Source organism: Rhodamnia argentea, chromosome 10 (genome assembly GCF_020921035.1).
Source record: "Rhodamnia argentea isolate NSW1041297 chromosome 10, ASM2092103v1, whole genome shotgun sequence".
In the NCBI taxonomy this organism is placed as follows: Eukaryota; Viridiplantae; Streptophyta; class Magnoliopsida; order Myrtales; family Myrtaceae; genus Rhodamnia; species Rhodamnia argentea.
This window is the reverse complement of record NC_063159.1, coordinates 3,826,843-3,841,887: the sequence shown is the minus strand read 5'-3', so window position 1 is coordinate 3,841,887 and position 15,045 is coordinate 3,826,843. Positions and strand designations below refer to the sequence as shown.

At 41.2% G+C, this 15,045-nt stretch overlaps 3 protein-coding genes and 1 long non-coding RNA gene across 7 annotated transcripts; 1 reads left to right on the top strand and 3 right to left on the bottom strand.

Moving 5' to 3' along the window:
- Positions 1-401: 401 nt before the first annotated feature.
- LOC125312612 lies at positions 402-652 on the bottom strand. The gene is made up of 2 exons (XR_007196667.1): positions 533-652; positions 402-440 (listed from the first exon to the last, which is right to left on the bottom strand). It is a non-coding gene; the product is annotated as an uncharacterized LOC125312612 (long non-coding RNA).
- Positions 653-838: 186 nt separating this feature from the next.
- LOC125312630 (putative nuclease HARBI1) lies at positions 839-1,971 on the bottom strand. The gene is made up of 3 exons (XM_048271325.1): positions 1,708-1,971; positions 1,393-1,624; positions 839-1,305 (listed from the first exon to the last, which is right to left on the bottom strand). The coding sequence occupies exons 1-3, from the start codon at positions 1,969-1,971 to the stop codon at positions 842-844; spliced, it is 960 nt and encodes a 319-aa protein (XP_048127282.1). The 3' UTR covers positions 839-841.
- Positions 1,972-2,460: 489 nt separating this feature from the next.
- LOC125312610 lies at positions 2,461-3,520 on the bottom strand. Of its 2 annotated transcripts, XM_048271191.1 has the most exons (3): positions 3,421-3,520; positions 3,178-3,342; positions 2,461-3,080 (listed from the first exon to the last, which is right to left on the bottom strand). In XM_048271191.1, the coding sequence occupies exons 1-3, from the start codon at positions 3,499-3,501 to the stop codon at positions 2,535-2,537; spliced, it is 792 nt and encodes a 263-aa protein (XP_048127148.1). In that variant the 5' UTR covers positions 3,502-3,520; the 3' UTR covers positions 2,461-2,534. The 2 variants fall into 2 exon arrangements, with proteins under 2 accessions (XP_048127148.1, XP_048127147.1); XM_048271190.1 differs by having other exon boundaries at positions 3,178-3,516.
- A 5,430-nt stretch (positions 3,521-8,950) lies between these two features.
- LOC115741976 (ataxin-3 homolog) lies at positions 8,951-14,537 on the top strand. 3 transcript variants are annotated; one of them, XM_048271189.1, is made up of 3 exons: positions 8,951-9,311; positions 13,728-14,221; positions 14,270-14,537. In XM_048271189.1, the coding sequence occupies exons 1-3, from the start codon at positions 9,066-9,068 to the stop codon at positions 14,379-14,381; spliced, it is 852 nt and encodes a 283-aa protein (XP_048127146.1). In that variant the 5' UTR covers positions 8,951-9,065; the 3' UTR covers positions 14,382-14,537. The 3 variants fall into 3 exon arrangements, with proteins under 3 accessions (XP_048127146.1, XP_030531896.1, XP_030531894.1); XM_030676036.2 differs by having other exon boundaries at positions 13,728-14,235; positions 14,321-14,537; XM_030676034.2 differs by having other exon boundaries at positions 13,728-14,537.
- Positions 14,538-15,045: the final 508 nt, after the last annotated feature.

Sequence of the window (15,045 nt, the reverse complement as noted above, 5' to 3'; positions counted from 1 at the left end):
GTAGTAGGGAATCTACAACCGAAAAGTAGAACCAGCAGCCAGCGCAGGTCGAGATTGTGACAAGTAGAAACCAGCTACTCCACCTCAGTTAGGGCCGATAAGGAGCTAGTTAATAGTAGTTACTCTCTAGATGATGGAGCTTTCTTGTGGCATATCAGACCGCAACATCTGATTTAAACAACTACATAAAAATATAACCATGAAAAGAAAAAAAAAACGCCAAGGCCTGGTCATGAGAAATAAATATCTTCACCTTTCCCCCATTCAGAGCCGAGGCCTCAACATCTCATCTTTAAGTGAATCATCTTAGTTCCCAACTCTGTTTCTACTTTCTTTCTTAAATAAGCCTCATCAGGTCCAAATGCATCCAGATAGGCAGTATACCATTCATAAATTTTTTGAAGGGCACTGGCATTCTCATCTGACAAGGGCTTTACATCCTGCAAGAAAACTATAAGTCATAAACATGAGGAAAGAAAAAGTAGCAGGTGCAGGAAGTGTTTGGCCTTCTCAGTCATGAGGAGAACTTAACCTCGCCGCTCAATCCAATACTGTCATCAAGTTCCATTTTCAATGATGTAAGCACACCAGTGAAGTCCTCAACTGCTTCAGCTGCACGGTAAACGTTGGCCAAGACCACTTGACCAGCCGGCAAATACCTCTCCAACAGCTCCTAGCAACTCGTGCCAACTGATGGTGTAATGCACAAGAGTATGCCTTGCCAAAAAGAGGGACTTTTGCATGATCATCATCTCTCTGACCAGATTTCACAATGAACCAAAAAAGCCAGCAAAAAATTAAGTCCAAAAAAACCTCCATTTACAGCCCCATCAACATAAAGTCATGGAATTTCAGCCATATTGTTATCCCTTGCCATTTTATTGGCAATACTTTTCCTAAGCATGTTTATCTCGGTAGCTCCCTCATGAGATATATCATCGGCAACCTCTTCTTGTATAGGTCCACATGGGTACTCCGGATCACCATATCGAGAAAAGTTTCTGTCCATCCTATCTTGGTCACGAATGTAATTATGAAGAGCACAACATGCAATTACAATATATGCTTGTTTTCGAACTTTGAATGGAGGCATACGTCTCAAAATGGTAAAACGATTTTTCAATGCCCCAAATGACCTCTCAATGACATTTCTTAGCGAAGAGTGCCTACGGTTGAACATTTCTTTTGCTGTTCTAGGTCGTCTCCCTTTACCCCTATAATCGTTCGGATGATACCGTTCACCTTTGAACGGAGTTAGAAATCCCGGAAGTGCTGCATAACCAGAATCTACCACGTAGTATTTGCCTATAACAAGGTATATATATATTTGTTATGATATGCAGTTGCAATACAATCATAAATAAAATTACTTCTTATGGACAAAGCAAATACCCGGCGGTGGTCGAGGAAATTGCAACCTAGGAGTATCTAGTGCTGCCGAGAGGACTCGACAATCGTTCACAGATCCTTCCCACCCAGCATACACAAAAGTAAATTTCATATCAAATGAACAAACATAAAGCACATTCTGAGTGGTAATCCCTTTCCCGCCTCTATACGGGATTTGCTTTGATGCAGAGACAGAAGCATTGATGTGGGTGCCATCAATAGCACTAACGCAGCCCTACAATTTCATAAAAGTCTAGTGTTATACAATATTATCAACCACATGTATTTGATGGCATAATGATATTATGAAAATCATACCTTGAAGTAGCATTGATGGTTCGGATCCATAGGAATCTCCTCCGGGATATCATCAAAAGAAGGTGGTCCGATAATCTCTTTTGCCAATTTGAGAAATGCTTTCAAGACAATAGAGAAATATGTGCTGATTGTTTGTCCGGAGCGTTGGAACCTCTCACATAAATATCTATTAGAGTTACCATGACCAACCAAAGATAAAAAGATCCCGAGTTGTTCATCCACCCTAACATAACGACTATCTTTCAACCAACCTCTTGTCGTCATTAAAGCACACAGGTTCAAAAAAACATGTCTCTCTAGCCTAAAGGCTTCATACACTCTATCAGAATGTCCACAAAGAATCTCCCTTATCCATTGGGCTCCCGACAATTGATTGTCCCTAATAGGTTCTTTCGCATGCATGGACATGTCCATCATAACAATCCACAACCATATTATTATTATGTCAATATCACATTCGTCCAAGTAATGATCACTTGGCGCTACTTGGTCATTAGACTCACTATTTTGTCCCCCGTCCATAGTACCTATGCCATCACACAAATACAAGAACATTAATATAGATGTTTGGGAAAAGTAACCCAATAACAACCAATAACATAAGTCGTCGAGTGAAAGCAAACCAAATATAAAAAAACCCACACAATCCATCGTGGGATGAAAACCAAATAACATCATAACATAAGTCATAAAGTAAAAGAAAAATAGACATAAAAATCCTATGCAATCCATCGTGAGATGAAAGCCAAATAACATCATAAGTCATATAGTAAAATGAAACCAAACAAAAAATCCCACGCAATCCCCAACACATTTTCCAACATCTACTAAAGACGTTGGAGAAGTCCATTTCTCATCTCGGTTGGAGTTTGGATGAAAGCCTCCCTCCATGTGGCACTATCCATTGCTCGTTCCAATGCTTTGTGGTAAAGATCCGAATCCACCTCGGGCATGCTAAGTAGGACCTCAATCACAGCAGATACGAAAAAGGGGTCTACAGGCGATGATGTGACTTGTGAGGTGGCAGCAGAGTCACTCTGTTGACTTGCCCTAGATTTCATCATCTCTTGTAAGACTTTGCAGGTATTGGCAACATCAGAAGCGATACTCTTTCTTCTCCTCTTGCTATTTGGAGTCATATCCAAGTTGTGTTGTCCACTTGTAAAGACTCCATGATCAATGGGATGTTCACCAAATTCGTTTGGATCATCGTCTGCATGATTGCCACGATTGTCACCTTCCTCCGACACCATCAAATCTTCCACATTTCCTCTTGCTTCCTCCCCGAGAGCATAGGTATCACCAAATATAATAGACAGCTCGGAATATTGAGGAAACCCATCCTTCTTAAACTTTGCCCACTCATTATTTTCCTGCAATTTTCACAATAATGACATACTTTAGCGACATAAGAAAACCTTTTAAAACAGACATATATAATGATCTAAAATGACCAAAGCTAAATGATGCCTTGATGTGTTTTTCCCATATACTTGGATCATCGACAACAACTACTTTATTTACATAATCCCAGCCAAATCCGGATTGTGAAAGCAGCTTCTTAAAACTACCAAAATCTCTTCTCAATCTGTTCATCTTGTTCTTCATCCGTGCTTGCTTATATTCAAGTCCTGTCTGAGTAGTGAATTCAGCCCGTATGGTTTTCCACCCCACTTTGTTGAAAGTACAAGAGGTGTGGTTTCCTTTTTTTACCTCTTCCACCATCAAACTTATAAAGAGGTTGGTTAAAGAGTCGGTCCACTTTGCACTAGATTCATCTTTTTGGGATGCCATTGGCTACCACAAGCAACTATAACATGGTCAAATGCATATACATACAATTTAAGCGAAGTAAGCATTAGGAAATGCAATTGGATCTAGAATTGCTATGTTCTTATATCTATATGTACAACAAATATAATAGAAATTGAAACTTGGTACACCCATTTGACTCTACAAATTTGAAAGAAATCACAGCAACTTAATAGTAGTGCACAACAACAGCGAAACTTTTCCAAGAAATGCTACATGCACATTCTGCTAGTATGAACACCTCAAAATTCTGAAAAGCATATACTATTTAAAGTCACCATAACTTTTGTTCTTTGTATTTTGTAAGTACATAGGATTTTTCCCCCCTCAGTATATTGAGTTGATTAGTTCATAGTAAAAAATTTAAGGTATCTATCCACATTGTCACTTATTCATATTAGCTCAAAATACACAAAACTGCAGAGAGAAATTGCACACGGCAGGGTACATGCTTTGGTTGTCTGTATCTATAAAGCTTCGTTCTTACAGATCAAAAAGCAAAAGCACATGACAGCTACTGAGTTTTCTTCGCTAAGCCAAAAATAACGTGAAGTACATAAAGAGGAATGCCAACAGAAGATATAAATTTCAGAACCTGCACACAGGAAAATCTCACTCGCTGAACGGGAACTTGCCAGGTAGCCAAAGACAGAATCACCTCAACATATTTCAGGACGTTCCAAATTCATTCAAGGACAGAGACAACTGATGTGCAGATGGTGCGTCTGGCGTGATTTTAGTTTTTCTTCCTGCAGACAAAGTTCAGGCATCAAGAACACAATCTCTGTTGTAGAAGTTCACATCGTCATATCACTCACGCAACTTTCACTACACCCATTTCAAATCGATCGGAATCGATCGAATTGCACAATTCCCCCTTTTAGATATGCAGATAACGAGTCCGGAAATCGACAACCGCGTATATTCATGTCGGTTTTTAAACTCTAGCCTCCATAATTTAGAGAGAGAATGACTAAATTGCATTGATCAAGGAAGTGAAAAAGAAAGAAACGGAGAGAGTCAATGACATTGAACCAGTGAACTGGGAAAAGGAGAAATTGAATCTTTGTATGATGCAAGTTTAACAAGAAAAACCACGTATGCATATTCACATTTACATCGTCTCCTCGCCGAAGCTCGCCATCTCGTCGCCCAATTAGGGCGGCCCTAGTCGAGATCACTGAGGGGATGCTCGCGTCGTCCGATTAGGGTGACCCCGGTCGAGTTCAGCGAGGGGAAAGTTTGCGTCGCTCGATTAGGGCAGCCCTAGTCGAGATTAGCGAGTGCGAGTCTCACCTTAGGCCAAGAGGGTGGTTGCCCTCGCCGATCCGGCAAGAGCCGCCCTATTCGGGCTCGGGCGACGAGACGGCGAATCTGGCTCAAGCGAGAAGATGAGGACATATCTCGGTCAAGCGAAACTTACCAGAGTCGTTCAACAGGAACAACGGATGACGGCGGTAGAGCTGGCGGGTCACAAGAGCGGCGGACGAAGCAATGAATTGAGTCGCGAACGAGAGTCTCAAGAGTGTCGTGGCGGAGTATCCTTCCGAGAGGTCAAAAGCAAAGTAACGAAAGACCTTCCGAGAGGTCAAGCAAAGTAACGAAAGAAAGGAGGAAAGAAAAAGTTTTTGTGTTTTGTAAAAGTGATTATTTTTGTCAAAACCAACTTTTTTGTGGTTTTGCAAAAATGGTCATTTTTTCTTCAAAACCGATTCCGCTTCTAGAATCATAATCAAAATTATATGTGTTATCAAACATGATTCTTATTTTTTTTGCTTTTGGGAACAGAATCACAAAAACAAAATTGTTAACATGCAGACCCTAATTATTTTAAATAATTTAGGTAATATTTTGTGAAAAAGTATTAATTATGTTTCATCGTCCCCGTCGATTAGGGTTTCCCTTTAAATAGGTTAGCTCGACGTTATACAGAACAAAAGCTCATGAAATCTAGGGCTTCTGTGGCGGCTGAAAATGGCGAAGCTAATGAAATCGGGTCGGGTCGGGTCGATCCGATCCTGCTTTTCGCTCTTGCTTTCCATCTTCTTCGACAAACATCTGGCAAATCTCACTAAGCCTGTCAGTCTCACTCTCTCTTGTCTCTGCATCGATTCGTTCTCGTCGTAGCTATGTCGATCCCTCCCTTCCGCGTGATTCGCCCGCTTCACTCTCCACCTGTTCGAAGTGAGCGATTTGATGAATTGGTTTGATGTTCCGACCGTCCCGATGAACGACTGCGAACATGGCGGGTCGGTGTGTGGCTTCAAGATTATGGTGGTTCAGTTGTTGCCTTCAACTCTCGGTTCTGTCCAACTATCAGGGGTTACTGTGAGGATGGATCGAATTGATACGATTGGAATATGTCTCCACAATTATATTTTCGGCCTTTTGATAAGTTGGCTCTGCCACTGCACTCTAGAAGAAGATCTAGTGTTGGGTTCTCTGTTTTGAGCAAAAATTTAAGGTGGCATTGGATGATGGAGGATGGGAAAGAGGGACGGGCGGGGGAATGAGAACATTTGAGAACATTTGAGAAGAAGAAGAAGCGGGAGAAGAAGAAGCTTTCTTGTGAAAGCAAGAGAAGAGAAAGCAGGAGAAGAGAAGAAGAAGAAGCGTGGAGGAGAACACCACAGTGGAGGGACAAAACTGACTTTAATTTGATCATATTAATGCTCCAATTTTAGCCAAAACTGGTTGAGGGTTAATACCGCTCTCCTGACGATGGCCACGGTAGGCCGAAACCAGTTGAGGGATACTCAATAGATTAGCTACAGTTTTTGTGAGTGCCACATCTAAATGTATACAGTAAATAGTCAGTGGCTTCAATGCAGCTGGTTTGAAGATTCGACTAAATCAGTTGGAAGCTCTGAACATGGAATTGAGAATACATCATTATAGACTGGATTTTTGGATTTTTGTATGGTATTATGTGTCTTTCCTCCAATTATACTCCTGATGGACAGGGCCAGCTTCAAGTAGTCGTAAAAGACAAGATGTCTCATGTCATGGTAGACAAGTACGTGTTCAGCATTGGTGAATTAAGTCTAACTCTGATGGGAAGTCTAGTTTAATGTATCACCAACTCAATTCAATCAGTTTTGTTTTGAAGAACTGTAGCAGCTACCTCTAATGCAATCGCAGAGCTTGGATTTCACAAATGAAAGGAAAGATCTGCAAAGAGTGAGACTGAGGCAATTTTTCTCGGAATTCTGGCATCTACACAGGTATTCTGATTATAAGATTCAACTTTCCTTACAACGCCAATTTCTCCAATACAACAGTAAAAGAGAATACTTACATTAAGTGCTAAAGTTATTAGTGTTAGGCGCAGCGCTCTATCTCTTATTGAGTTTAATAGAGCTTTTCGTATCTAAGATGAGGAGATTTAGGATCGCCTGGCGCTCACATATGATGGAACGGTCGACCTTCTTGTAATGAGATTTTGGCGAGGCAGCTGAAAATGGCGAAGCTCATGAAATCTTACGGATCGAATCCTGCTTTTTTGCTATTGTTTTCCATCTTCTTGAACAAAGATCTGTTAAGTCTCGCTAAACCTCTCAGTCTCACTCTCTTTTGTTTTTCTTCGTTGCGATAGCAATCCCTTCCTTCCGCGTGATCCTCACGCTTCAGTCTCCGCCCTTTGGAGCGAGCGGCTCGATGAGTCATTTTTCTTCGTCTTGATGACGATTCTTTGTGTTGCTTCAAGATTATTGCCGTTCCGCTGTTACCTTCAACTCTTGGTTTTGTCCGAGGAGCGAATGGATTCGCTTGGAAATATCTGGCTACGTTTATATCTTCAGCCTTTTGATAAGTTGGCTCTGCCATTAAAAAGCGCTGATCTTAGGTTCTCTGTTTTGAGCAAAATGGTCATGTTTAGAGCGACCGTTATCTTTCGAGGTGCTCCGATGGTTGAGAATTGAGAGTAAATAGTTAGCTTTTTCTCTTAAGAGATGTTTTTTTTACAGATAAGATGTAGCTGGCACGAAGAAAGCTCTAAACATGGATTGGAGAATACATCGTTATAGACTTGGACATTTCAAGAACTTGTAGATGATTACTGTCAAATCAAACCTCGAGAAGTTGTAGTGTTGTGAGTAGTCTTGGACCACAGATGATTAAATGTTACTCTGATGAGAAGCCCGGCTTGATGCAGCAGCTAGTTCTAATTCAAATAGCAGAGTCTTAAGATTTTTTTTTGTTGGCTTGTTTGATTTGTTCAAGTAGGAATGTGATACAATCTCAGATTTACTGGAACTCCTTGTAATGAGATCTTCGTTCGGATTTTTTAACTGCACTCGAGTGTTCATTGTAGGATGAAGTGTACTTTGCGCCAGAGTTGTGATCGTTGCTGTCAAATTGGAATCTTGGGGTTTTGGCCGGGCAACGAACTCAGCCGGACCTGATTCTCCGTCGTCGATATCGCAATTTGGACAGGTCCTAGGCCATTGCTTGGTGGAACTACCGAGACATATCCCTACCTGTAATGCCAACTCTAAGCTAAAATAATCTCGTTTCTTCCTCTATCTACGAGGAATCTGGAAGTGGAAAACCAAGGCTGAGTAGTTTTGATTTAATGTCAACGGAGTCAACACCGATTTCGTGCGACATGACCTTTGACTTTTTACCAGCGTTAGGCCAAGTAACTGACCAGTGGCTTTGATTCGTCACGTGCCCAAAGTCAGTTCAATAAATCGCGACTTGTCAAGTTCTTCCGCCATATGCAATTTGAGAAGGTCAATCACATTATTGTTTGCATTTAAACCGACAGGTAAATGCGGCTCTGTCTCCATGTTGTTTGTACAAGATTTGCCTTAAAAATTGGAAAAAAAAGGGACCTCCTTGATATACATGCGAGAGATGATCTTTGGGGTAAGTCGAGATTAGAATAGCATCGACCTCACTTATTATTGAGGCCTGCCAATAAGTAGAAAATAAAGATAAAACATTTTTATCAAGCGGGATGGGCGTGGCTAGAGCGGAATCAAATCCTACTCATCAACTAAAAGATGATCGCTTCTCGACTCGTCAAAATTTGTGTTCGGGCTGTCATTGCACTAAATGGATCGAGATAGACTCGTGGGTCGGTCGCCCGATCCATGATTATAGGAGATCCCGACTAGATTGGTTTTTTTTTGTTTTAGGGGAAGGAGAAAGTATCGAGCGAAATTCACAAACGAAGGAAGAAAGGAGGAAAGAATGGCGTGCAAAATTGGAAAAGAAAAGATATTTTCCCATCCATGGGGAAGGAACGTAATCAAGGCAAAAGACCCAAAAAAGGCGACAGGCTACTCCCATTTAACGACCGACCCGACCCGACCCGATCCGATCCGATCCACTGGAGGAGGGACGGTTGCCTCAGACACGTGGCGGGCACGTGCTGACTCGCGGTCGCGGCGTCCAGGGGAAAAATGGGGAAAAGAGACGATCCAAAACGAAAATCGACGAGCAAAATCGCCCGAATAGGGAGAGAGAAATATTCCAAAATCCAATCGCTAGGGTTGCGTTTCGTCTCGTCTCCTCTGCGTCTTCGTCCCCAATTTGCGGAAATGGAGGGAGCCAGCAATGGAGGGATGCTGTACCACGAGGTGCAGGAGTCGAAGCTGTGCGCGGTGCACTGCGTCAACACCGTCCTGCAGGGCCCCTTCTTCTCCGAGTTCGATTTGGCCGCCCTCGCCTCCGATCTCGACCGCAAGGAGCGCCAGATGATGATGCCGCAGGGCGCCGCCGGGGGCGGCGATTTCCTCTCCCAGGAGTCCCACAACGTCTCACTGGACGGCGATTTCAGTATCCAGGTTCGCTTTCTTCTGCTTTCTTCGCCCCCCCGCTCGAAATTGAGCCTCGTTGGACCTTTCTGATCGGGCCTTTTAGAATGATTTCGATGGCTTTGGTCAGGCGCTGTTGAGTTGTCTTGTTCATTAGAGCTCTCGTTCCATGACGGATGAAGTGGTTGTTATCGCATTGAAAATCCTTGTTTGTGCTTCTTTCGCTATAGATGGAGCTTTCCTTCTTTAAATGTAGGATAAGCGTCATGGTGATTATTCATGTTGATGTCTACCTATGGCAAGTAATTAGTTTTCAACCACGCGGAATGTTGTATTCTGCAAATGCACCCTGGTAGTTAGGATCTTTTAGATCATCCTAGTACTAATCTAGGTCTTATGCGTGCTCTTATCTGTATCATGGATTCAAACGTTTTTTGGCCGTGTCTGTATTATATCAAGCACATGGTGTATCGGTCTCCTAGATTCACGCATCCAAATTAGTGAGCTAGTCTACAAATTCGTTGGTATCGGTGAAACAGGTGCCATAATTGACAACCATGTCAAAGTAGCTAACTAATTTGTTGGTATCGGTGAAATAGGTACCATAATTGACAATCATGTCGAAGAAAAATTCCGGTATATGAAGACACTAATACACTTGCTGTTATAGATTTTTGGGCAAAATTGAAATTGTGAACTTCTCTAAATTAGAAATGAGCAAAAGTATAGAATTGCTACCAAAAGGATTCGTCTTTCAATGGAGGAATATGCCTCATTATCGACGTAATGCAAAGAACTTCCAAAAAGCAAGAAATGGCTCATCAAATGCTTAGTAGCATGCTTATGTCCCTTCACTATACATAAATAAATGTTTATTTTGTTTCGGAAGTCTACACAGATGGTTGTCGTCTTTTTGTTGTGTGTTCATCCATAGGGGTGGAGCAGTTGAATAAAAGCGAACTAAATTGATTGAAATTGTGGGATTGCATGACACTTTGCCTTACTTTTCAGATTATATTAATGTTTTGTTTGGGAGAGAGGGAGAGGAAGAGGGAGAGGGAAAATGAGAGGTCGGCCTGGAAGATTTTGGAAAGAAAATTGAACTTTATGCGAGAGTGTATTGGAAGGAAAGTGTAAAATTTTCTTCTCCAACACCATTTTTCCTTCCCCCTCCTATCTCCCCATCAAAGAGTTACGGTTTCAATGCCTAACGACCAGATACACAGCTTAACTCGGTGGATGATGTCATGTTTAATATGCTATCTACTTATACGATGACACTTTGAAATCATGGGTTTGTCAACAAGTAAACAGGGGAAAAGCATAGAGTTTTTCTGATGACATACTAATTTAAATTGCCTAAGAAATTGCAAACGACAACTCATCAATTGAAATGGGTTGGATTTGAAATAGCAATCTACAGTTTTTTTTTTTTTTTTTCTCTACTCCACCTTTTACTGAATTCTGAAAAGAACACGTCATCACTGAGCATGATGCTTTAAAGATATGCACTTAATCTATTTAGGTTCTATATCATTAGCAGTCAAAACACTCTGCCTGGCTTTTGACTTTCTAGAATTTTGTTCTTTCAGGTCCTCTTTTTTAAATGTAGTTGTGGCTGAAAAATAAACTAAGATTATAAAATCACAAGATATACAAGAACATAGCCTTAAACCTCTATATCGAACAGTCTCTGAGCATGTGAGGGGCTCCAAATATTGATGAGGATGCTAATGCGTATGATACCAAAGGTAATCTACTTCTTTGTGAATCCACAAGAGATGGAGTAAAACTTGTAGTCTTTTGTGCTTAATGTGATGCTTAACCAGCCAAATCCTAATTTAATGAACGGGCTGTAAGGTTCTTTGCGTTTACCTGACAAGAAATAGGGGACTACCAGCATGATTTGGCAGTGCAACTATGTAAGTAGGCATTTGTGTGTTACATTGCTCTCGGGGCCTTGACATTTTGATTGTTGGTTAGACTTGATGGATAATTTTTCCCATTGTTGAATCTCTTCAGGGTTGTTTTCAGTTGTATAGACATTACACGAATAGCTGTCGACTAAAAGATAAAAAGATCGAACTTTGTGGAGTATCTACAGTTGACAAAGCCATAGAAAATAATTTAATTGCAGAAATTTGATGTCTGTATCATCCAACAAACAGAGCTACAGCAAGAGAAGGAAAAGGTTTTGGTGGGAGGGGGGGTGGTACAACAATAAACCAAGCCTTGTCCGACTAAGTGTGGTAGGACGTGGATAGAAGTGGCAAGGAAGAATGATGAGTCTGATGGATAATAGCTGTTGTTTACATCTTCCAATTACATTAGATGAAGCTTAATTAGTGTCCTCAGGGTGGTTGCTAACAAGTTTCATATATTTGACAACTGGCTGGCCGGCCGAGCTGTTTACTGAAAAATGTTCACCTGGGCGCTTGAGACAATGTTCCAATACTTAAAACAAGTCATGAATTTGGGTTTAGTATTAAGAGCGTATGCTTCCAACTTCCAATGGAAGACTCAGCTTCCTAGCCTTGCAATTAGAGCAATTTTTCACGACCAATGGTTCAAACATGATGTTGCACATTAACTGCACCTCTACCTTGAATTATGATTCTGTGCAGTGCGTATTGATGTCACTATGTTCTGCATGACGTGGTTGTGGAATTTATAGCTCCGGTTCTGCATTTAGGCACATATTATCTTTTGTACAAACAGGCATTATTTGGTTTTTTATGTTTGCACACATCTAGAGCTCAGCTCGTGTGTGCATGCCAGTGCTCATGTGCAGGTTGCGAATCCTGTCCAATCTGATGTAAATTGTTATTGTGTAGTCTTTCTTTCAAATTCAACTTATATGTCGTCCTTTTTATTCGGTAACTTTGCCCTGTTTGTTATGCTTGTGACTTTTATAAGGTTGACTAGAGTTTTGTGCTTAAGTTAGAATAACAATCCTCTTGTGATAGATAATTTACCGAAAGTGATCACTTGGGCTTGTTAGGTGGTTTAAAGCATCTTAGGAGTCCTTTCTCCAGTTTTTCTCTTTTTTTCTCCACTAACCATATATTGTACTGTAAGATTGCCTACATATTGTCAAATGAACATACATGCTTTAAAAAAAAAAAATTGAACATACATGCTTAAGTTCTACATTACCAGAAGAGAAGACACATTTCAGTAGTGGAACTTATTTATTTGTATGTATTGACAAACTCAAATGGTGCATCTTGTGAAGAAGCTGTGGGTGTGAAATTCAATGGATCATCATGTTTGCCTCAGTATAGGTGTAGTCATGGTGTAACTCTGATCTGCTTGACAGTTTTGTCAAATTCTGAAGTTTCTTCCACCTTTGTTTTGTCACGATGCTTTGATCCTGTTATGGCGTATTTAACGCATATTCGTAAAATATGCTGTGGACATAACCATGTTAGCTTTTGAGTCAATGATAGTCTCTTTGGCAGCTTCAAACCAGTAATTAACACGTAAGTATCTGACAAGTTCTTTTTTTGAGTTAATGCATCCCGACAGTTGCTAAAGAAAGCTGCAGAAGGAGTTAAGAATTTTGTTAAGATAATAATGGGATTCCTTTCTGCTTTCCGGGCTCAAGAAATGATCTCACCACTGGTAGCGCTTGCTCTTTTATGAATGAGCTAGGTAGTATAGCTATACCACAAGGCAATTAGAAGAGAAATTTACTAAAAGAAGATATTAATAACATTGAGATACCGTTATTACTCTAGTGCCTCTCTCTATCTCCCAACAACACCCCCCCTCCACCCCCCCTTCTTTCTTTTCCCAACCCAAGCATAAGTGAATTTCGTGTTATGTGATTGGTGGAGTACACATCGTATAGCATGCATTCTATTAATTGTATCATCTGAAAATGTGATGCTTGAAATATTTGGAGAAATGGTGGGGATGGACAACTATCTATTGTCGGAAAATTTGGATAAATGGCAGGGACTTCGACTATCTACTGATTTGTACATCTGATGACGATGTTGCTAAGAGGTTTCCTGCATTTGAGTGATTGAACGTGAAGATTAAGGTGGTAATAGTTGCTATGCTGATTCTTTGTTGTTTCTAAAAGTGATGGTCAAAAGAGTTCATAATGAGTCATTTCTTCAGAGTTGCCTATAGTCAATAAGATTCTACAACTTCTCATTTTAAATTTAAAAGTGAACCCCACTCCTCCTTTCCTTCTGTCCTTTCGTTTCCTTCCCCTCCCTCCTCTCTTTCTTTCCTCCTGAAAACCGGTTGGTATATGGGGGAGATGTGCTTACCTTTTCTGATAAGTTGGAAAGTATTTGTCCTTAAATAGTTACCTTATAGGTTGTTTCGACTCATTTGATTTTTCATTTGGACAAATCTTATATGATGTACACTTGACACTACTCTCGAACATGCGCATGGGTAAGTAACTATTACACGAATCTTTGGTTGCAGGTTTTAGAAAAGGCTTTAGAGGTGTTTGACCTGCTGGTCATCCCCCTGAACTCACCGGTCGCCGAACCGGCGCAGATAGATCCGGAGCTGGAAAATGCCTTCATATGCCATTTGCAGGACCACTGGTTCTGCATTAGGAAAGTGAATGGAGAGTGGTATAACTTCGACAGCCTATATGCTGCACCACAGCATCTCTCCAAGTTCTATCTCTCTGCCTATTTGGACTCACTCAAAGGCTTTGGGTGGAGTATTTTCCTGGTGAGGGGGAATTTCCCGAGAGAATTCCCAATTTCATCATCCGAAGCCCCCAGTGGTTATGGCCAGTGGCTATCCCCTGAAGATGCCGAGAGAATCATAAAATCTTGCAATACAACGCAACCTCCTCCTCAAAGAATCGATCAAACTGATCAAACCCTTTCTGATATGGAAGATGAGGACTTGAAGGCTGCAATAGCTGCCAGCCTGATGGATACCACCGTGACCCCTCAAGCAAGCGAAGCTGCAACCAGTCAAGCCAAGAATGAAACAAGCGAAGCTGCAACCGAAGCTGCAACCAGTCAAGCCAAGAAGGAAACAAGCGAAGCTGCAACCAGTCAAGCCAAGAATGAAACAAGCGAAGCTGCAACCAGTCAAGCCGAGAAGGAAACAAGATAGAACGTAATATTGTTTTGACTTTCTAATTTTTTTTGGAAGGAACTGCGAAATTTGAGGATGTAGAATCGATAAATTGCATTCACTGAGGCTCAAAGTTCATCACAATTGTGCAAATAATCTATCGCAGCTCCTGATAGTGAATGCCTTTCTTACGTAGAATTCAGGGGAGGCGTGAGGGTGAATCTTGGGATTATCTTAGCAGATTACTTGTCATGGATAGAGCTGAAAGCTACTACCTAGCATTCGACTCGCTGTCTGTTAATGATCCGCTTCTACATGGTCTATACAAGTGTTTTCCCTGTGGAATTGGGACATTGATCTTGAGCATGGTTGGTTGAGGGGTCGCCGAGACCTTGACCGGACCAAGAGAGCGCTCTCTTCGGAATGAATTATCCGTTATAGTACTTTAGAAATTTGCTCAGTAAGAGAAGACGGGAGACAATATTCTACTGTGGTTCACACAGAGTTGTGGCCCTTAGGGGGGAGAATAACGCATTGATGGCCATGGGGTCTTCTTCCCCGATCTTGAAGCCATGTCAAGTTGTTCAATTAATGAACTGTTGAAGCGTACCGTTGCACGATCCCACTTGTTTAATTCTCAGTAATTGGTTAGGAGTATTTCGTTTGAAGAGGCACTGCTTCCTACAACTTATACATGGAATGT

What these genes read in the sequence shown, in the direction of transcription:
- LOC125312610 (XM_048271190.1), bottom strand. Translation starts at nt 3,501, where the DNA reads ATGGCATCCCAAAAAGATGAATCTAGTGCAAAGTGGACCGACTCTTTA. An exon ending in TATGGGAAAAACACATCAAG is followed by an intron (nt 3,081 to 3,177) that starts GCATCATTTAGC and finishes TGAAAATTGCAG; the next exon opens with GAAAATAATGAGTGGGCAAA.
- LOC115741976 (XM_030676034.2), top strand. Translation starts at nt 9,066, where the DNA reads ATGGAGGGAGCCAGCAATGGAGGGATGCTGTACCACGAGGTGCAGGAG. An exon ending in ACGGCGATTTCAGTATCCAG is followed by an intron (nt 9,312 to 13,727) that starts GTTCGCTTTCTT and finishes CTTTGGTTGCAG; the next exon opens with GTTTTAGAAAAGGCTTTAGA.
- LOC125312630 (XM_048271325.1), bottom strand. Translation starts at nt 1,971, where the DNA reads ATGACGACAAGAGGTTGGTTGAAAGATAGTCGTTATGTTAGGGTGGAT. An exon ending in ACCATCAATGCTACTTCAAG is followed by an intron (nt 1,625 to 1,707) that starts GTATGATTTTCA and finishes ATGAAATTGTAG; the next exon opens with GGCTGCGTTAGTGCTATTGA. An exon ending in ATTTCCTCGACCACCGCCGG is followed by an intron (nt 1,306 to 1,392) that starts GTATTTGCTTTG and finishes ACCTTGTTATAG; the next exon opens with GCAAATACTACGTGGTAGAT.